This window comes from Macrobrachium nipponense, chromosome 17 (genome assembly GCF_015104395.2).
Source record: "Macrobrachium nipponense isolate FS-2020 chromosome 17, ASM1510439v2, whole genome shotgun sequence".
NCBI classification, from domain to species: Eukaryota; Metazoa; Arthropoda; class Malacostraca; order Decapoda; family Palaemonidae; genus Macrobrachium; species Macrobrachium nipponense.
In genome coordinates this window covers 5,580,745-5,600,744 of record NC_087210.1, presented here as the reverse complement: position 1 = coordinate 5,600,744, position 20,000 = coordinate 5,580,745, and the positions used below count along the sequence as shown (strand labels likewise).

Genomic DNA, 20,000 nt, shown 5'->3' with positions numbered 1-20,000 from the left:
GCACTGTAGATGGTGATCTCGATTACAATATCGTTGATACATTATTTTATTATTATTACTGTATCTTCTCTAATGTCGATAATAATAATAATAATAATAATAATAATAATAATAATACTTTTTACATGTCTATATTGTTGTATTTATAAATCTGTATGATTAAATGTACATTTATTCTCTCCAATACATCATGTATCTGATATGTAATTCTATTTCATTTATAACATGTGCATTCTGTCTCTTCATTATTTGCCTCTGCTCAGAAAATATTTACATTGAGCCGTCAGCCACAGGACAGTAAGGCCCCATCTCTCACTGGGCATTGCTCGCTGCTCTAGTCAATGGTCTCGCGTACACCGGAGGCTATTAAAAGCTTAACTTTTTTGGGTGAACGTTGGTGGAAGTGTGGGCAGTAGCCACGAGATCCAGCCAGGATTAACGATTTCGCAGGAAACTCACAAACTGATACCACATTTCTCTTTGTTGTACGGGTGTTAATGACCTTTGGAGTCTCTCTCTCTCTCTCTCTCTCTCTCTCTCTCTCTCTCTCTCTCTCTCTCTCTCTCTCTCGATAATTCCATATTTCTCTTTGTTGTTCGGGTGTAAATGACTTTTTATCGAGTCTCTCTCTCTCTCTCTCTCTCTCTCTCTCTCTCTCTCTCTCTCTCTCTCTCTCTCTCTCATTTAATAATTCGGTTTTAATACATGAATATTGACATTTCATTCATCTCTTAATAAATTTAGTGCAGTGTAATATTTCGCGAATAGTTAGGACTAAGTTTTTTTTACTCATTCCCTGATAAGCTGTAAAGCTAAAGTCACCGACATCAAAAATTCATGTTAAAAAGCAGGAAATATGATACCAAATAAATTTGAAGTAAACCTTGAGATGGAAGTCATCAAAAATATTATTTTTAGCACTTGCAATGTTAGATCTCAATGAAAAAGGTGAAAAAGGCCATTGTTGGTAAGTTTATGAATGTTACTTAAGTGGATGCAAAGATTTTTCACAGCAAATTGATTAAGAGAACTTTGCCAGACAGAGGTTGAGGTATAAAGAGTTCTCGAAGAAAGAGAAAATGTATTGTTTACTTTTTAATCGGACTTGATACAAATATTTTTCTATCATCACTGTTCTGATGTCTGTCCTATGTATATATATTCGGTATGTTTGCTGAGTAATAACATTGATGCCATACTATTATACTGCATGTCCCGGTCTAATAGCGCATATCGACAATAGCATTCTCTCCCCCTCCCCCACCTATCTCTCTCTCTCTCTCTCTCTTCTCTTCACGATATATATAATATAATATATATATATATATATATATATATATAATAATATTTATATATATATTATTTATATATTAATATATATATATAATAATAATATTATATATATATATATATCATATATACAATATAAGATATATTATATAATAATATATATATATATAGATATATATATATATATTATATATCTATATCTTATATATATATATATCTATATATATATATATATATACTTATTACATCTCCTATATGATATATATATCCTCTATATATATATTTATTCGTATATCGATATCTTATCTATATATATATTATCTTTATTTTATATATTATATGTATTTATGTATTTTTTTGTTTATATAATGTCTATCTACATATCATTTCGATTTCTCCAAGCGGGAACTTATACTGAAGTCAGAATTGATAAGTTTTTGTTAATCCTTTTAAAATCAAAACATGGATTATCTTCCTTATGAATCTGTAAAATTAACCTTGAAAATTTTACGACAAAATTCGACAATCTTATGACAAGAGAATCAGCAATATTGATATATATATATATTATATATATATATATATATATATATATATATATATATATATATATATATATATAGATATAGATATCAAATATCGGCAATATTTGATATATATATATATATATATATATATATATATATATATATATATATATATATATATATATATATATATCAAATATTGCCGATATTTGATATCTATATCTATATATATATATATATATATATATATATATATATATATATATATCAAATATTGCCGATATATATATATATATATATATATATATATATATATATATATATATATATATTATCGAATTTTATTCATACAATGTTTACTATAACAAAGGATGCTCATGTAAGATATAAACTTGAGAAAATTGATATATATTCCAGCTACTCAACTGCATTCTTCTTCAGGTTAACTATTATAATGGAAATATCTGACGGTACAAAGATTCGTAAATAAAAACGACGGTGTGTAAGGAAACCGCCATCTTGAATTGAGGCCTTAGAGAGAGAGAGAGAGAGAGACGTCTGAGTCTGACCTTGTTTCCATTCACGACTTTGTATTTTGGTGGCATTTATCAGTTATTTGCAGAATATATAAGTTTTTTGTAAGTTAATTATATTTTACAGTCTTTTGCGTCATCAGTATCCTCTGGATCTGGTTAATATGATTAAATATAACGGGAAGTCAGTGCAGAAACAGTAATAACGAAAAAGTCTATTCACAGAAAAGAGTATATAATGCATTTTTATACTTAGAAAGGCGGCCAAGAGCACAAAAATAGTCACAAAAGATGCCTCCCTCTTTAGAAAACGGTATAAGTGCCATATACAAAATAAATATCCACTACAATTTACAGCAATTGTTCCTCTGAATCTTATTTCTTCAGTGTATCCTGCTTACTCCTTTTTGTCCAATTTTTGCAATTTTGAATATTTTCATTACTTTTCTTACAATAATGGTTTAGTAGGACATTGGAGGAAGCAAAATCAGCATTTAAAAAAATTTTCTATGCTATGTCCAGTATCACAATCATTTACTAGATGTAAGGAGACATCATTATCAGCGAGGACAATAAGTGAAATGTCCGTGGCCAAATTCCTCTGATACATTGATTTGATAAAATCAGGACACACTGATAGCTTATTAATTGTAATTTAGTTAAACAGAATTACGTTTACTACAAATTCATGAGGATAAAGTAGCCTTCCTCTGTTTATACCCTAAATGCAACTGTTATTATCTGGTAAGCTATTTTTTGTTCCTTGGCAAGTGAATAAGTAAGTCTTTACAGGAACTATACACTTTAATTTCTTCACAACAGCATACACACAGTAGCTAGCAAGGTATGATATAACCGCGAAAAGATCCATACATTTATCAACATCATCTTGACTGACATCTATATCAAAGGAATCGTTATTTCCGGACTCATTATTCATGCACTCCCAGTTTGTTTCTTCGAAGATCTTCAGTTCGATGTCTTTATTATTAAAAGCTATTCTGAAAACCGACATTGACCTCAGTTTTTTTCACACTCGAACACTTGTCGTAAGGAAATGTAATTGCAGCCAACAAGTCGACAATATTTACCAAATCTATTTTGAAGTTGATCGGTTTGAAATTTTCCCAGTAAGGCATATGTCATTTTCCATTTTTCTACACAGTATTTTATTTCTATAATTGGACTTGTTATGTGTTTAAAGGCAGTGAATGTTTCCCTACTCGGATTTCCTCCAGTTTTAGTAATGCTACAGTGATCACCCATCTGATGATGCATAAATCTGTGTAATTTAACATATGTATTCTGCTTTTTCACTCTCTGGTTCTGCTCAAGAATTATTTACTTTAGGCCTCAGACAGAGGCCACTTAATGCCCCATCTTGCCCCGGGCATGGCTCGCGGGTAGTCTATGGCCTTCGAAACACTGTAGGTTATTAAAAGCTTAACATCTTTTGGAGGAGAAATCATCAAAATATGGGCAGCAGCCATTGTAAATGACCCTCTCTCTCTCTCTCTCTCTCTCTCTCTCTCTCTCTCTCTCTCTCTCTCTCTATTTATATTTTCAATTTTTTTTAGCATGTCGCAGCGATACCGGGTCAAGTATTCTTAGGATGTCACTGTTACACCTAAGTTCGGTTTTAATAAACGAAAATTGAGTTTTCATTCGTCTGTGTTTAAGTTTACAGTACCGTGTGATGTTTCTCGAGTAGTGGAGAATATACATATTTTTTTTTACGAAGATCTCTGCGCATACTTGTACGACCCCAAGTAAGAGCGAGTGTCTCGGATGTACTGAACTTTCAAATTGAAGGGAAAAATCCAGTGGTTCTCACTCACGTTAAAATGCAACAAATATGATAACAAATATAGTCTTATAGTTACATGTTATAGTCTTATAGCTACATGTGCATTCCGCCGCTTCATTATATATACATATACATACATACATACACTCACACACACCCCAATAAGATATATGCCCCATTTTGTTGCCCCGGGCATAGCTCACAGCAAGTCAACGGTTTTGGAAGCACCGGAGGCCATGACCAGCTAACTTGACAGAGCCTGTCCGATCGCTCTCGACACAGCGATAAGTCACCACGTGGCGTCTGTACCTGGCCACAAGCACCATTCCCAGTACTGTATGTTTGGTGTTATTTATTACTTTTTATGCAGAGTATCTAATTGCTATGTTAGATCATTATATTTCAGTCTTTCACAACATCATAATCCTCTAAAGCTGGGTAATTTAATTAAATATGCAGCATAATGGTGGAAAATCAGTGTAGAAGTTATGATGAGAAACAACAGAGTTTATTGACACAAATGATTATAAAATACATCAGTCATTACTGATGACTGAATAAAAACTCAGTACTTGCAACTTTCATATTTTGTAAACTGTTCAACCATTTATTTTTAATTTGTATTGTTGTGGGTACTTATTCTAAGGCCATCTAATTTCCATAAATTACACAATTTAGAAGCAGATTCTATCCTCAGATATGCATACAAGCTTACATGAAAGGCATTAAATCCATCGAGTCTAGAAAGGTAAAACGTCAGCCTTGCCCAACAAATTTTCATTGAATATGTCATAGAAGCACTTTTGACAACGGGAAAAGAACACTGCCAAATTCTGAAGATGTAGTTAATTATATTAAATTCATGTATCTGTGGACCATAATGAATGTAAAGCATCCACATAAAGGTACTCGGCTTCACAATAAATGTGCTACGCCACTGACATATATTGTAAATGACTAGAAGTATATTTTCTACAGAAATTCCATTTCTGGTTATGTCTCTGGAATAGCATCACTGAAACTGGCGGAAAGCCGAGTAGGGAAACATTCACTGCCTTAAAATACAACTAGTTCAATTATAGAAATAACAAAATACTGTGTAGAAAAATGGAAAATGACATATGTCACCCAGGAAAATTTCAAACCGATCAACTTCAAAATAGAGTTGGTAAATATTGTCGACTTGTTGACTGCAATTACATTTCCTTACGACAAGTGTTCGAGTGTGAAAAAAACTGGGGTTAATGCCTGTTCTCAGAAAAGCTTTTAATAATAAAGACATCGAACTGAAGATCTTCTAAGAAACAAACTGGGATTGTATGAATAATCAGGAGTCCGGAAATAACGATTCCTTTGATAATGATGTCAGTCAAGATGTTCATAAATGTATGGATCTTTTCGCGGTTATATCATACCTTGCTGGCTACTGTGTGTATGCTGTTGTGAAAAAATACTTACTTACTTGCCAAGAAACAAAAGATAGCTTATCAAACAATAACAATTACATTCAGGGTATAAACAGAGGAAGGCTTCTTTATCCTCATGAATTTGTAGTAAACGTAATTCTGTTTAACGATATAACCAGTAATAAACTATGAGTGTCCTGATTTTACCAAATCAATGTATCAGAGGAATTTGGCCACGGACATTTCACTCACTGTCCTCACTGATAATGATGCCTTATTAACTAAATGTTTGTGATACTGGACATAGCATTGAAAAAATTAAAAAATGCTGATTTTGCTTCCTCCTATGCCCTCTAAACCATTACTGTAGGAAAAGTCATGAAAATATTGAAAATTGCAAAAATTTGACAAAAAGGAGAAAGCAGGATACACTGAAGAAATAAGATTCAGAGGAACAATTGCTGTAAATTGTAGTGAATATTCAGTTTTTATATAGCACTTTTACCGTTTTCTAAAGAGGGAGGCATCTTTTGTGACCATTTTTGTGCTCTTGGTCGCCTTTCTAAGTATAAAAATGCATTATATACTCTTTTCTGTGAATAAACTTTTTTGTTATTACTGTTTCTGCACTGACTTCCCTTCATATTTAATCATATTAACCAGGTCCAGAGGATACTGATGATGCAAAAGACTGTAAAATATAATTAACTTTGACAAAAATTATATAATCTTCAAATAACTGATAAATGTCACCAAAATTGTTCGGATGTAAATGTCTCTCTCTCTCTCTCTCTCTCTCTCTCTCTCTCTCTCTCTCTCTCTCTCTCTCTCTCTCTCTCTCTCTCATAGGTAATTTAGGTCCAAGGCCAATACAGTACTATATTGGCCTTGATTAGGTCTGACGACGCGCAGACTACCTGGCTCGCAGTAGGAGACGTGACGTCACGCAAAAAACTTTTTCGTTGTGAGCCAGTTATATAGACATAAGTTTTGCCATTAATGAAAAGAAAGCTGAAACTTTTACTGTAGAAGAAAGGCTAGCCGTAATATATTTTGATGAAATAAAACTCGCAAAACACGATAATTATGACAAAGGAATACGTAGATTAAATAAACCTTATGGATTGTTCAGGTTATCATGCTGATCGAGGGGTCTGACTGCTAAATGGAAATCACCCATCTTTTATGGTTTTGACAAATCATGTGTTCATGAAATGGTGATAAGAATGACTGTGGAAGTAGAGAATGCAGGCTGCCCTGTCATTGCATATTATGTTCTTGATCTAGTGCCGAACAATCTTAAATTATGGCAGGCTTTTGGGATAGACCCAATAAAATTGAAGCATTTTTCAACAAAAAAAATGTCATAATAGGAAAAATTTGCGTATTTCCCGATGCCCCACATATCATAAAACTGACAAGAAATCATTTTATAACTAAGGTGTTTTGTTTTGAAGATTGAATACGGTTTTTTTAATCTTGTAGGAGGGAAATGTTAAGTAAGACACGCAAGGAATACGGTCTATCTAGCTCACAAGATTAGTGGAATTCGTATATACTTGAAACAACTGAACTTCGCCGTTTAAAATATGCTAAGTCTATTGAATATTTATTTGAGAGTGGGCTGTTGGGAAGCGGTATCTGGAAGGTTACTGTGGAATTTATCTCTATGATAAATTACTAGTTTGATCTCATGAATACATCATGAGATGTAAAATCAAGGAATTCTTATGGAATTGACTCAGATAACCGGAAAACTCTTCTATGTAAAATTATCAATGAAATGACAAAAATAGGAGTATGCAAAAATTGAATCAGAACCCACTAGAAAAAGTTTTGGGTTGCAGACAGATGAGTGGATTGCATGATCACCAGGGTCCTGTTAGCTATAAATATAGAATTAGAAAGCAGCTTCTCGGTAAGAACGTTGCAGTAATCAGCGATAAAACAAACGTAAATAAAAAGAATAAAAATAACGATTGCTTATCAGCTGAGTTGATGCCGATGAAATATATTAAACAAAGCCAAATCCTATGATGAGCGTAAACTTGCGCTAGAAATTTGCATAACCAGCAACATAATATAAAATATAGACTTGGATCTAGAGTTTGAGAACAACAATACAGGCAACACTTCAGAGGATATGGCCAGTTTTTCAGCTTATCCAAATGATTCGAAGTCAATATCTGATGTAATTGAAGAAGCAGTTTTGCGATATGTTTGTAGGTGGCTACATTGTTTAAAAAGTAATAAATAAAATAAAAATTCAGTGCAGTACCCTCATCTAGGTCAAAATATGACTGACAATAAAAATGATTAAAGGTTCTGGATCAATAAAATGAACAAGAGTCAACTCTATGTGGCGTCTGAATTTTTTTTTTTTTTTTTTTTTTTTTTTTTTACAATTAAGCTTTATGAGAGATGTATGAAAATCTATTCACTTATAAGAATGCTTGCCTGTGAAATGAAATAAACTGGTGTTGTTCTTCCCAGTGGAGTAGTTTGATTTTTTGATAAATTTTGTATCTTTTAGGATGAGATACCTAAACAAGAAAATCGAGATAAAAAAGAAAGAGTAAATCGTGCAATAAAATAATAATAAAAATTAGAAGATTAAAAAAAAATAATTTCATGAAATATATTTCTTTTGAATAAATCTTTTGGTGTTTTGAAGGAATTTGATGTTTAACTACCCTTATTTGTGAAAAAATACGGAACATAAAAAGAAACTGTCAACAACATGGGAAATATGGCAACACTCGTTCTTTTGCGTGACGTCTTGCGCAGAGCGCTCTTATTTTGGTAAACAACTCTGCACACGGTGCTGACCATATGACTGCTGCACCCAAGTTCGGTTTTAATAAACGAATATTGACATTGTATTCGTCTCTATTTAAGTTTACAGTACCGTGTGATGTTTCTCGAATACATGTGTTAAATTACACAGAATTATACTACATCATCAGATAGGTGTTAACTGCACACGCACACACACACACACAGTTGTTATATATACATAGATATCTATATATATAGATATATATGATATATATATATATATATATATGTGGTGTGTGTGTTTGTGTGTGTGTGTATGTATATATGTATATATATGAGAGAGAACAAATGCACATATCATTATACAAATAAGACAAAGGGAGATCGTACCTCCACCATGAACCAAGATATATATAAAAACATTCCTTAAAACAACCTTCTCGATCTTTCTGTAGATATGAACAATAGCAAATTCAATAACAAAGGAAACTCCTCCCACCTGCCTGCCAGACACATTAGGGTCCTAAGAAGGGTTAAACTGTACCCGAGGGAGTCCGTAATCCTTCTTTCAACGGTCCTTCTGAAATCCGTCGGTCAAATTTTGACGAAGGTCTCCGAGACTTCTGCCCCGCCTCTAACCCGCCATCGCTCCCCCCCCCCTTTCCAAAACCCCGTATGACAGTCCCATAAAGACAGCCAGGATACCCAGATCCAATTCTAGTCTTGCACGAGTTCGAGTGACAACAGGACGCCTCTCTCTGTTCAGTCCACCATTGCCCTGCAACTGCATAGGCCCAAGTAGACGTCCCACCGCTGACGAAGTTTTAACAAATTGCGCAGAGTTTCCTTAGTGAAGATGTTCAGACTCAACAACAGTTTTAAATGCATCACAAAGGTAATAACAGTTTCTTATATTTTTTATTTCTATGTTTTGTGACGGCGTATTGATGATGTGAGTCAACAGTCTAAGATAGAATTTTTTGAAATTGCGTTATCGGATGTGTAATATTTATTTATTTATTTGGTTTTTTGAGTCCTGCTGATTTCTAGGGCATAGTCCTTACCTCTTGCGCTTTTTCGTGGTTAAAATTATTTTTAATACGTGTTTTGCCCTAACTTCTCGGGTGAAGAAATACTTGGTTGAGACGGTAACAAACGTAACAAAACTCACATCGGAAATTTGCAATTTCTTTCTGAATCTTGGTTCTCAGTAGCGGCACATATGTTCATTTAGACAAACTGACTATATATGTCACTGAATCAAATTTTAATTAGATTGTCTAGATTAGGTCATTCAAACGAAGCAGTGCTAGGCTCTGACGGTTTTCAGTGACAAAATTGCAATGAATATTCTACTGATTTCTGGTCTAATGGCGTCAATAGGACGTCGGTACAATAAAACGTTAGAAAAACTATAAACCTCTTTTTGCTCGACATTTATTGTTAGGTTTTAAGCAGGATTTTTTCTTTTTCACAATTTCCTAAATTCTTCAGATTTCGTGTCCTCTTTCCATCTTTGTATTGGCAAATGTCTTGGTCCACTGCAGGATGTGTCAAAGCGCATATATAATTGTTTTCTAGTTTTGGTCCAAAAGCATTACAAGTATTTTTTCCTAAGATTCAAAGTATAGTAGTTTCTGAAAAAGTGCTTAGAAGTGTATGCCTACATAAGCGTTATCGCTGCTTAAAGCGTCATTGTTGCAAGATTTTTTTTCTAGATTTATGAAATTTTTAAAAAACTTTCACCCCTTAAAATTTGTTCCATTAATGCTCTCTGAGATATTAAGTTTCCTACAAAAAGGAAAATACGGATGTGAAACCATATAGGCACTTCATTCATAATTTTATGATTTATTTCATAGTGCACGTATGTTACATTTTGTTTCAAAATTTCTTCGTTTCTTGAACAATTGAATTAATCTCAAAAGCACTAAAATCTGTGTGGCCTGATATAATAACCACAGGAAAAAAATTAACTGGAAAAAAATCACAATTTTGGCCAGGGGAAAAAATCACAGGAAAAAAATAAAATCAAAATACAGTAGCCGGTAATAAAGTCACAGGAAAAGAAATCAATTTTTGCTTGGAAAAAATTACAATAAAAAGTCATATTAAGATATGGTAGCCGGTAATAAAGTCACAGGATCAAAATTCACTAAAAACAATCATAATTTTCGCTAGAGAAATAAGCCACATTAAAATATGGTATCTGGTAATAAAGTCAAAAGCAAAATTTTCACGGAGAAAAAATTCAATTACAATAAAAAAAGTCACATTAATTTATGATGTCCGGTAATAAAGTCACTGAAAAAAAATCATAATTTTGGCCAGGGAAAAAAAGTTTCGTTAAAATGCGGTATCGGTAATAAAGTCACAGGAAAAATTCGCAGACAAAAATTCAAATTTTGCCAGGGAAAAATTGCAATAAAGTCGCATTAATTTATGATGGCCGGTAATAAAGATACAGGAAAAAAGTTCACAGGAAAAAGTAACAATTTTGGCACAAAGTCACAGGGGAAAAAAATTCCCAGAAAAATTTCACAATTTTGGCAAAGTTAGTCGCAATTTAATTGAGAACCATAAACAATTAAAGTAGTTAAACGGAAAACATCTTAGATCACTTATTAACTGGCAATACATTAGCATAAAAAGCATTAAATATACAACGTGTAATATCCATACATTACAAATGACTTGACTTAAATATTGGTAAATTATAAACGAAAAGTTATTTTTTTGCTTATCTGTAATGCCATCATATATTATCATATAATAAAATAAGTGTTGTCATTATGTACAATTTACGTTTAGCCTGTTAATAACTGATCTAAGATATTTTTTATAGTTTGTGGTACAGAAATGAATTGAGACTGGCTTGAATATTTATGTTTCCTTACCTGACCTTCTTTCCTGGCCTAAATTGACTTTATTCTGTGACTTTTTTTCCGAAACTTTATTCCCGGCCACCATGAATTAATTAATGTGACCTTTTATCACTAGCCAAAATTGTGACTTTTTACTAACTAAAATTATGACTTTTTTACTAGCCAAAATTGTGACTTTTTTTGTAGCCAAAATTGTTTTTTTTACTAGCCAAATTGTGACTTTAACCCTAGCCAAAATTGTCATTTTTTAGACAGTATTGTGACTTTTTGTAGCCAAAATTGTGACTTTTTTTTCAAGCCAAAGTCATGAATTTTTTCTGACTTTTTCTTACCAGCCAAAATTATATTTTTTTACTAGCCACAATTATGAATTCTTTGTAGCCAAAATTGTGACCTTTGGAGTAGCCAAAATTATGAATTTTTCTGTTACTTTTTTGACTAGCCAAAATCATTACTTTTTTTTATTAGCCAAAATCATTACTTTTTTTATTAGCCAAAATCATGACTTTTTTACTAGCCGAAATTGTGACTTTATAATCAGCCAATAATGTGACTTCTTTACTAGTAAAAATTGTGATTTTATACCGGCCAAAATTGACTTTTTTATTAGCCAAAATTGTGACACTTTGTAATATCGAAATTTGTCTTTTTTATTTATCTTGCCAAAATTGACTTTTTTCACCAGTCAAAATTGTGATTTTTTTTACTAGCCAAAATTTTTACTTTTTACCAGCCAAATTGTGATTTTTACTAGCCAAGATTGTCTTCTTTTTTTACCAGCCAATTTTGTGATATTTTACTGACCAAATTTAAGACTTTTACTACCCAAAATTGTGATTTTTTTTTACTAGCCAAATTGTGACACTTTCCTATAGCAAAGTCTACCTAGCTTTGCAGCTAACCCCCGCCCATTTCCCGCCAGTGATTGGTTAGCTCTCGAAACAGGAATGACGTCACACTAGTTAACAGTCCAAATGATTACCAGTACTGATCTGACTCCATTCGGTAATGTTGAGTTTCGTGCATGATTTGAGTTCCCGGAATTGTGGAGTATGAAACTGGTATCTCCGATAAAAGATATGTTATATAAGTTATATATTATAATGAAGATCTTGGTTCATTTTGTACATACATTTTTTTTTATCATACGCAGCCTAACCAAACAAGCATCTTTCTTTTTTTTTTAATTGGCGTTGGCTTACATCAGAGATCCCACATAGACCACAGTAATTGCAATGAAGTTTAGACTTATGCAGCCAGTTCTGATGTTAGGGTATTGATTCATCGTAATCCTGCATGTCAAATGTTTATATCATCATTGAAAGATTAGGCCTACACGTCAATTTCTTATATTTTGAGGCAATGACAACATAGGCCTACACGTCAATTTCTTATTATTGAAGGCAATGGCAGGGCATAGGCCTACACGTCAAATTCTTATAATTGAAAGCAATGACAGGGCATAGGCCTACACGTCAAATTCTTATAATTTAAGGCAATGACAACATAGGCTTCAAGTCAAATTCTTATCATAAATAGTTTTTGGGCAGTGTCTGTTGGAAATAGTGTAGCTTTAATTAATATTGTAGTTTCAACTTCTCGATATAAAGTGGAATGTACACGTATAAGCAAGTACACATACACATACATGCCTGGCCATAGTAATTGTAACTCCGCTTACATATATTACAGAGAGTAAAAGTAAAACTTGTGGGCACGTAGCCGATAACACACACAACAGATCAGTCATAGGACTGTCTCAGCCTTACACACAACTATCAAACTGTTCTCAATGAACTGTATTACAAATAATGTTTATAAAAGGTATAAAAAAAAATCTTTAGCTGAAAAAGTTATGTATGAGATTATCCAAGCCAATCTGTGCTAGTAACCCATGAATCTCTCTCTCTCTCTCTCTCTCTCTCTTCTCTCTCTCTCTCTCTCTCTCTCTCTCTCTCTCTCTCTCTCTCTCTCTCTCTGTTGTAAGGAGAATATTCAGAAAAATAGATTTACTATCAAAATGTAGTGAAATTTCCTGAAATCAATATGAAATAGCAGTCTGCATAGTTCTGAGAGCGTCTTTGTATTTAAATTTTGATTGGTGGACACGCTTGACAATATCATACGGCAATTATCATTGTCCAGTGATTCAAGTGCACCGATTCGAGCGCAGACAGACATTCCCTATGTCATCTCCGTATTCAGTTGAGCCTTATTTACGAAACTGAACATTGCAGCATCGCGGAACAATCCTGAATTCATTCATATTTTACCGTTTCTTTTTTTTTATCATTTTTAGGGAAATGTATATTATAGTTTTATTCCCGTGGCTTTTTTAACTAGCCAAATTTGTGACATTTTTCCTGTGATTTTTTTACAAGCCCCTTTTTTCCCCCTGACGTTTTTTCCTGGATTCAAAATCTGTTCGCGCAAATATCTCTACTCAATGACTGCAGTTGTCCTGACTTCTATTCCACAGTTTTACTCTCGTGTTAAAATTTTTATTGATATATTGTTTTGTTCACCCTTGCATATTATTTTCAGATACTGAAAGGCCCCAACAGCCAGGACGTCGTGTCGTGTGTTGACAACAGGGATGTGTCATTTGGGTCATATCTGGTCAAGGCAGCGAGGCTGGGTCACATTCACTGCGTGAAGTTCCTAGTTGAAGTCTTTCGCTCTCGTTTGGAAGAAGATGGCCTAGGTGAGACACTAAATCGTTCGACCTTTTTTTTTTTTTTTTTTTTTTTTTTTTTTAATTTGGGCCTTTTGCAAGTACAGCTGGTTATTGTTATTATTATTATTATTATTATTATTATTATTATTATTATTATTATTCAGAAGATGAACCATATTTATATGGAACAAACCCACCACCTCAGGGGCCAATGACTTGAAATTCAAGCTTCCAAAGAATTATTATTATTATTATTATTATTAGTAGTAGTAGTAGTAGTAGTAGTAGTAGTAGTAGTAGTAGTAGTAGTATTCAGAAGATGAACCCTATTTATATGGAGCAAGCCCACCACCACAGGGGCCAATGACTTGAAATTCAAGCTGCCAAAAATTATGTTGTTCACTAAGAAGAAGTAAGAGGAGGTAAAGGGGAATACAGAAAGAAGAGATCTCACTCATTGAAAAAAAGAACAAATCATTTCATAAATTAACAATAAATAGAAATATATTAAAATGCAAAGAGAATAGTATTAGGGTAGTAATGCATTGCATCTTTCCTTTAACATTTAAAGTTGCAATTGCACGACATCCTCAGGGAGGCTGTTGCACAGTCCGCAGCAAGGCATATTCACAACATACCTTTCGTCGATGGTCCAAGTCAGCTCATAATATTAGGAAACAGAAGCCTACCAGTACGAGCCACTCCATCTAAGAGAGCTAAATCTCTGGTAGCAGCAGTCATCCATACAGGAGAACAGTATTCTAGTCAAGGATTTTAGCACATATAAATGCACGAGGCCTTTCGTGCAATACCTAAGTTACACCTAGAATAGTTTGAGCTTCAGACTCATTCAGCGGAGTCCCATCGACTTAGATGGGAGGATGGGGCGGCAGATCTGTACTTACGAGATCTGCTACTCAACAGTGCTTTCATTTCACTGTAGTTAAGCCTCATACGCCCACCAACTACCCCATTCACTAATCCGCTCCATGTCCCGATTGAGACTAATTATGCGGGCAGCTTAATTTTTCACATCTCATAAGCAGAGACTTTATACACACACAAGTGTTGCATTATCGATATACTGAACGACCTCGTTTTCCAGGCCAACAACTACATCACTTAGACACTAAAAATAACAGTGGTCCAAGAACACTGCCCTGGGGAACTCCAGACACAATAGCACTTGATTCGCTAAAGATCCCATCAGCAGCAACTTGTTGCTGCCTACCTGTAAGAAAATCTTGAAGCAAGCCTAAAACACATCCACCCACTCCAAGATTCTGAAGTCTTTTGATTTTTACTAAGTCGAAAGCCGCACTAAAACCTGTTTGAATGGCTCAGCGTTCAAAACCCTTTATCAAGGTTCTCTCGCAAATGGCATGTCAAGTCTAAAAGAGCATCAAAGGTACCTACTAACTCCTTTTGATATGTATAATTTAGTGGCTTAGAATTTTTTTTATCTTTGGAGAGCACAGGGAAAATATAAATTGACGTATAATTACTGCAGTCTGCAGATATGCCACTCTTTGGAACAGGCGCTGTATTCCAAAGGTACTACGTTGGCTAACCTACTAATCTTGGGAGACAGCACACTAGAACCCTTTTTTGAAAAACAAGGTTATAAAGAATTTTCTCAACATCCCTGGAGCGAAATGCAAATCTTGTAAGAATAAAACTCGTAAAAAATAGATGGTTCACAATTTAGTTCTGAGACCTAACTGGAAGCGCTTTTCTTGGCAGTTTTCGCATATCAAGTGTTTGAGGTTGGGGCCACTCCGTTATTTGCTGCCGTGGTAGGAGGCCACTTCGATATTGCCAAATACCTTGTGTCCAAGGGAGCCAACGTCCACGCCACAACCAGATCCAAAAACTCAGCGTTGTCTGTGGCCTGCTCCAACGGGCGCCTCGACCTCGTCAGACTCCTGGTGGAGCATGGAGCAGGTGAGTGTGTCGGCTGTCATCGCTGGTTTTAAGAATGATAACGACGAGAGAAATGATACTGTGTTTGCTTTTAAAGTGTAATAGACATTTTTCTTTTTTTCAAATGTTCGACTATTCATTCACTGACCTATTTTCAGACATTGAGAAGACTGACCAACTGGGAACCACCTGCCTGATGCTGGCATGTAATAGAGGTAGTCCAGAGGTAGCCAGGTACCTAGTGGAAATTGGCGCTAACGTGAACAGACAGAGGATAGACGGGAGAACTGCTTTGCATGAATGCGCCGATTATGGTCACCTCGAATCAGTTGAGCTCTTGCTGGATCATTATGCATACATCACTCCTGATTCTATGGGTGAGTTTGACTTAGTCTATGATTCAGGTTTACATATATTCCTTTTTCCTTGTGGCGGGGGCACCATAAATATCAGTTTAGTCTATGTAATCTGTGGAGCTGCTATATTACTGTCTCATAAAACTGTAAAACACAGTAGATGAAAGGGGAAAGCATATTTTGACCACAGACGAGAAATCATTCGTTTAATTCATGACTGATCCGCTGCCTTCTCTTCTCAGGTGAGACGCCTTTACTTTGCGCTAGCTTAAGCGGGCATGCGCACGTCGTCGAGTACATGATTTCCAGAAGGGAGCTGATCTCCCAGGAAGACAGGATCGAGGCTTTAGAGCTTCTTGGTGCGACCTTTGCTGACAAGAGGAGGGATGTGGCCATTGCTGTCATGTACTGGGAAATGGCCATGGATGAACGGTAAGAGATAAGTTTTAATTTCCTCAGAGCAAAGGCGGTCATAATTTGAACGTAGGGTATAATTGTGTATTCGAATATTATGTCTTTTCTTCCATCAAGTCAAGTTCGTTTTTTTATTTTTTTTGGTGGGGGCGACTTTCTAACCGACATGCTACTCGTATCTAGTAATTCTCTGGTATGTATCGCATAGAGCTCCTTTTATTTAACAACTGATTATCATAGATAGCCATATTGTTCCTTTTCACTAACTCATGGTATCGATTTTGTTCTGCTCATATCAGTTTTCATTGACAGGAAGGGAAAGCATAAAATATTGTCATACTGATGAAATTCTCTTGTAATATCCCTCTAGGCGTGACAACGATATACCAGTCAACCCAGAGGCCGACGATCCTCTGTACACCGAATATTTCCAGGAAGTGACGACGCCCCAGCAACTGGAAGAGATACGTTACAGCCGAGACGCAATAGCAATCCAGTCGATGCTGGTGAGGGCCAGGGTGCTCGGCTACACACATGAAGCCACGTTTAACGACATGCGACGCAAAGGGGAGAAATTCGCCTCGACCGGCGATGTCAAGCAATGCATCGTCCTTTGGATGCGCGGCCTGGAGATGCAACAGAAGGCCCTGGCAGTCCTAGACCACAGGCGACTCTTCTTCCTCACGTCTCTGACAGACATGTTTGCAGATATGGTTCTGAGGTATCCCGAACTTGGCGATAACAATGCAATGTATTTTGAAGATGTCCTGCGTCTGTTTGAAAACTGCTGCAGGGAAGTAGCGATTTCGGTGACGGATAAGACTCCCCTCGCCAGCCATATGGTGTATTTCCATTATCTTGACCGTTTCATCCCTTTGGCAATGCACGTACTGTTGGTTCTGCTAAAGATTAATCCTCAGCTTTCATCTGCCCAGCTGCTAACAGTAAAGAAGTTAGTGTACAGGTTAGTCAAATTAGATCCCAGAGATTCCACAGGTAGGACTCTCCTGCACACGGCGTGCGGTGGTGGTTTCATAATTCGTGATGGGTCGCCTTTGGTCTCGACCTTCCCCAGTTTAGAAGTTGTAAACGTCCTGCTGGAAACTGGAGCCGATCCTTGTGCGATGGATCAGTACAGAAACACGCCCCTCCACATGCTCGGTTTGAATGGCGAGTGCCCCCGAGGGGTGGTGGATGCTTTGCTCTCGGCCGGTGGCCACTTGGACGCCGTGAATGAAGACGGCCTCACCTTCGGGACCTTGAGGGTCTTCCATGGGGAGAAGCTGCACCAGATAGTGGACCCAGTCCGCCACACTTCTCTGCAGTGTCTGGCTGCGGCTGTCGTTCGGAAACATGGCATCGAATACAAGAACGTGGTGCATCCTCGACTGGAGCGATTTGTCGATATGCATTGATTCAAATGTCTTGATAATAAGTACCAGAAGAATATCGAGCGCCTTGTCATTTGTTGTACATAGATCTGTAATTATGTAGTTATATCTATTCTGTGTATATTATCTAGTAAATACTTTTAAACAGACGCAGTACTTTTACGTCCTAGACTGGTTTTATATCCTGCATTTTCTTCTTGATGTGTTGTTACTTCTAATTACCGAATTATCGGAGCAACTTCTTCTTTCAATTCTTGTTACGCATATTTATCTGTGGTTTAGCTTGGTTCCTTTCTTTGTGATCTAAAATAATGCTTCTTTCTTCTGTCATATTGTATATTTTTAAGAATTAAGTTCTTTTGCTGTTTACTCGATTGTTGTGAGATATAGCTAGGGCAGAGAGGGTCGTGTGGCTAACAGCCATATCTCTTATTGCAGAAAGATTGATGGGTAGACTCATGTGCTATTTCTTTCAGTCATGAACGTTTATTGTAATACCTAACAGCCATGCAAACTACATAATCAAAATTAACTGTAATCAGACTGACAAAACTGTATTATTTACACATGATATTTTATTATTATTATTATTTATTATTATTGTTTTAGTAAAAGTAGGATACGTATAATTATTCTCGTAGTGTTGATAGTGAGAGCATCAGCTGCATTCAACTTACATAGTTTTCTTTGGAATCTCTCTAATAATTGATTTTTCAGTGTTACTGAATTCTAGAAGCCAGTAACTTTCCGTTGTTCGTCATTCTTTGGAGAGCAAAATACTTGTAACCTAGTTTGTTTTTATTTAGAGAGAACGCGACATAACGGTTATATTCTTTGCTATTACGCTTGTAACTGAAATGTGAAGACCATATTCCGTAGAGTTTTCATTCAGTAGAAAATCGTAGTAAATATTGTTCTAAGCTACGTTCTGCTCAATCCCTGTTGGGTATGTTCACACCGAATGACAGAGTGCAGTATCCCTGATAACTCAATTAGAAGAACGATGGTTAAAATTCTATGTAAACTGAATGCAGCTAGTGATTTAAACAATAATTGCTCAAAAGGTGGCGTTCTACCTGCATAATGATTATTATTCTCATTAGATATCCTATCTAGATTAGAAGTCTCAAAGCATCTAAGTGCCTCTCCTTCAAAAAACCTGGCACCATGTCCACCACCTTTCAAACATCAAGCCTTTGCACTGCGGTCTTTCTGTGTGTGTGTGTGTGTTTTTTTTTTTTTTTCTCCTAAAAATAGAGGGATGGGCCAGCAAGCCCCCCCCCACGAGCCATTCAGTGACCTTCACGCCACACAGTGCAATGGGGTGGTTGTTATTTCTTTCAAACAGCATCCTTCAGCAGGACCAAAGGGTCATTAGCCATTTAAGGGAGCATTCTCCCCCACCAAATTGTTCACAACACTTCATTAGGCACTCCTCTGCCTTTAGGCACATTTTAACTTTACCCATAATGGGACCACAATGTCCAGGCTGTCTTTGCTATTTACAGTTGGAGGGGGGCTGCACAGACTAGTGTTGGCATTTTGGGTCTGTTAGTCTGTTTGAGTTGGGGTTATCTGCTCCACAGATCTTCAAAGGTTTCTTGGTGGTCTTCATATATGCTGGCCAGGCTCTATGTTGTACAATTTTACTCACTTATTTTGTATAAACCCTTACAAATTCCTTTTTTTATAAAGAAAATGAGATGTCAATGAAAAAAATAATCAGTTGTATTATTAATTGTAATTGGTATTAGGTTATTTATATGACATTTTTTTTAATAAAGTTTTTTCAGCCAAAATGTAATTCTTATTTAGAATGCCCAAGCCGAGACTATGGAGCAGATAAAGTTTTTAGAGGGAAACATGCCTAAAATAAAGCATTATTACTGCTCAAAACTGGTGGAACACTCAAAGATGCCATTCTTCAGTTTAATGTCGCCAATTGTATCGTTTTAGTTCAATATACCTAAGTTTGAATGGCGTTACTATGACACTGTCTTACAAATAAAACCA

The 20,000-nt window shown here is 35.4% G+C and overlaps 1 protein-coding gene across 1 annotated transcript in view; it reads left to right on the top strand.

The window, feature by feature from the left end:
- The window catches only part of LOC135196002 (protein fem-1 homolog C-like), a 72,069-nt gene extending 52,464 nt beyond the window's left edge, over nt 1-19,605 (top strand). Inside the window, exons 2-6 of the mRNA XM_064222496.1 lie at nt 13,771-13,930; nt 15,647-15,847; nt 15,985-16,203; nt 16,425-16,614; nt 16,967-19,605. Of these exons, the coding sequence (XP_064078566.1) occupies nt 16,023-16,203; nt 16,425-16,614; nt 16,967-18,011 (1,416 nt within the window). The 5' untranslated portion in view covers nt 13,771-13,930; nt 15,647-15,847; nt 15,985-16,022 and the 3' untranslated portion in view covers nt 18,012-19,605. The remainder of the gene's footprint in view (nt 1-13,770; nt 13,931-15,646; nt 15,848-15,984; nt 16,204-16,424; nt 16,615-16,966) is intronic.
- The last annotated feature ends 395 nt before the right edge of the window (nt 19,606-20,000 follow it).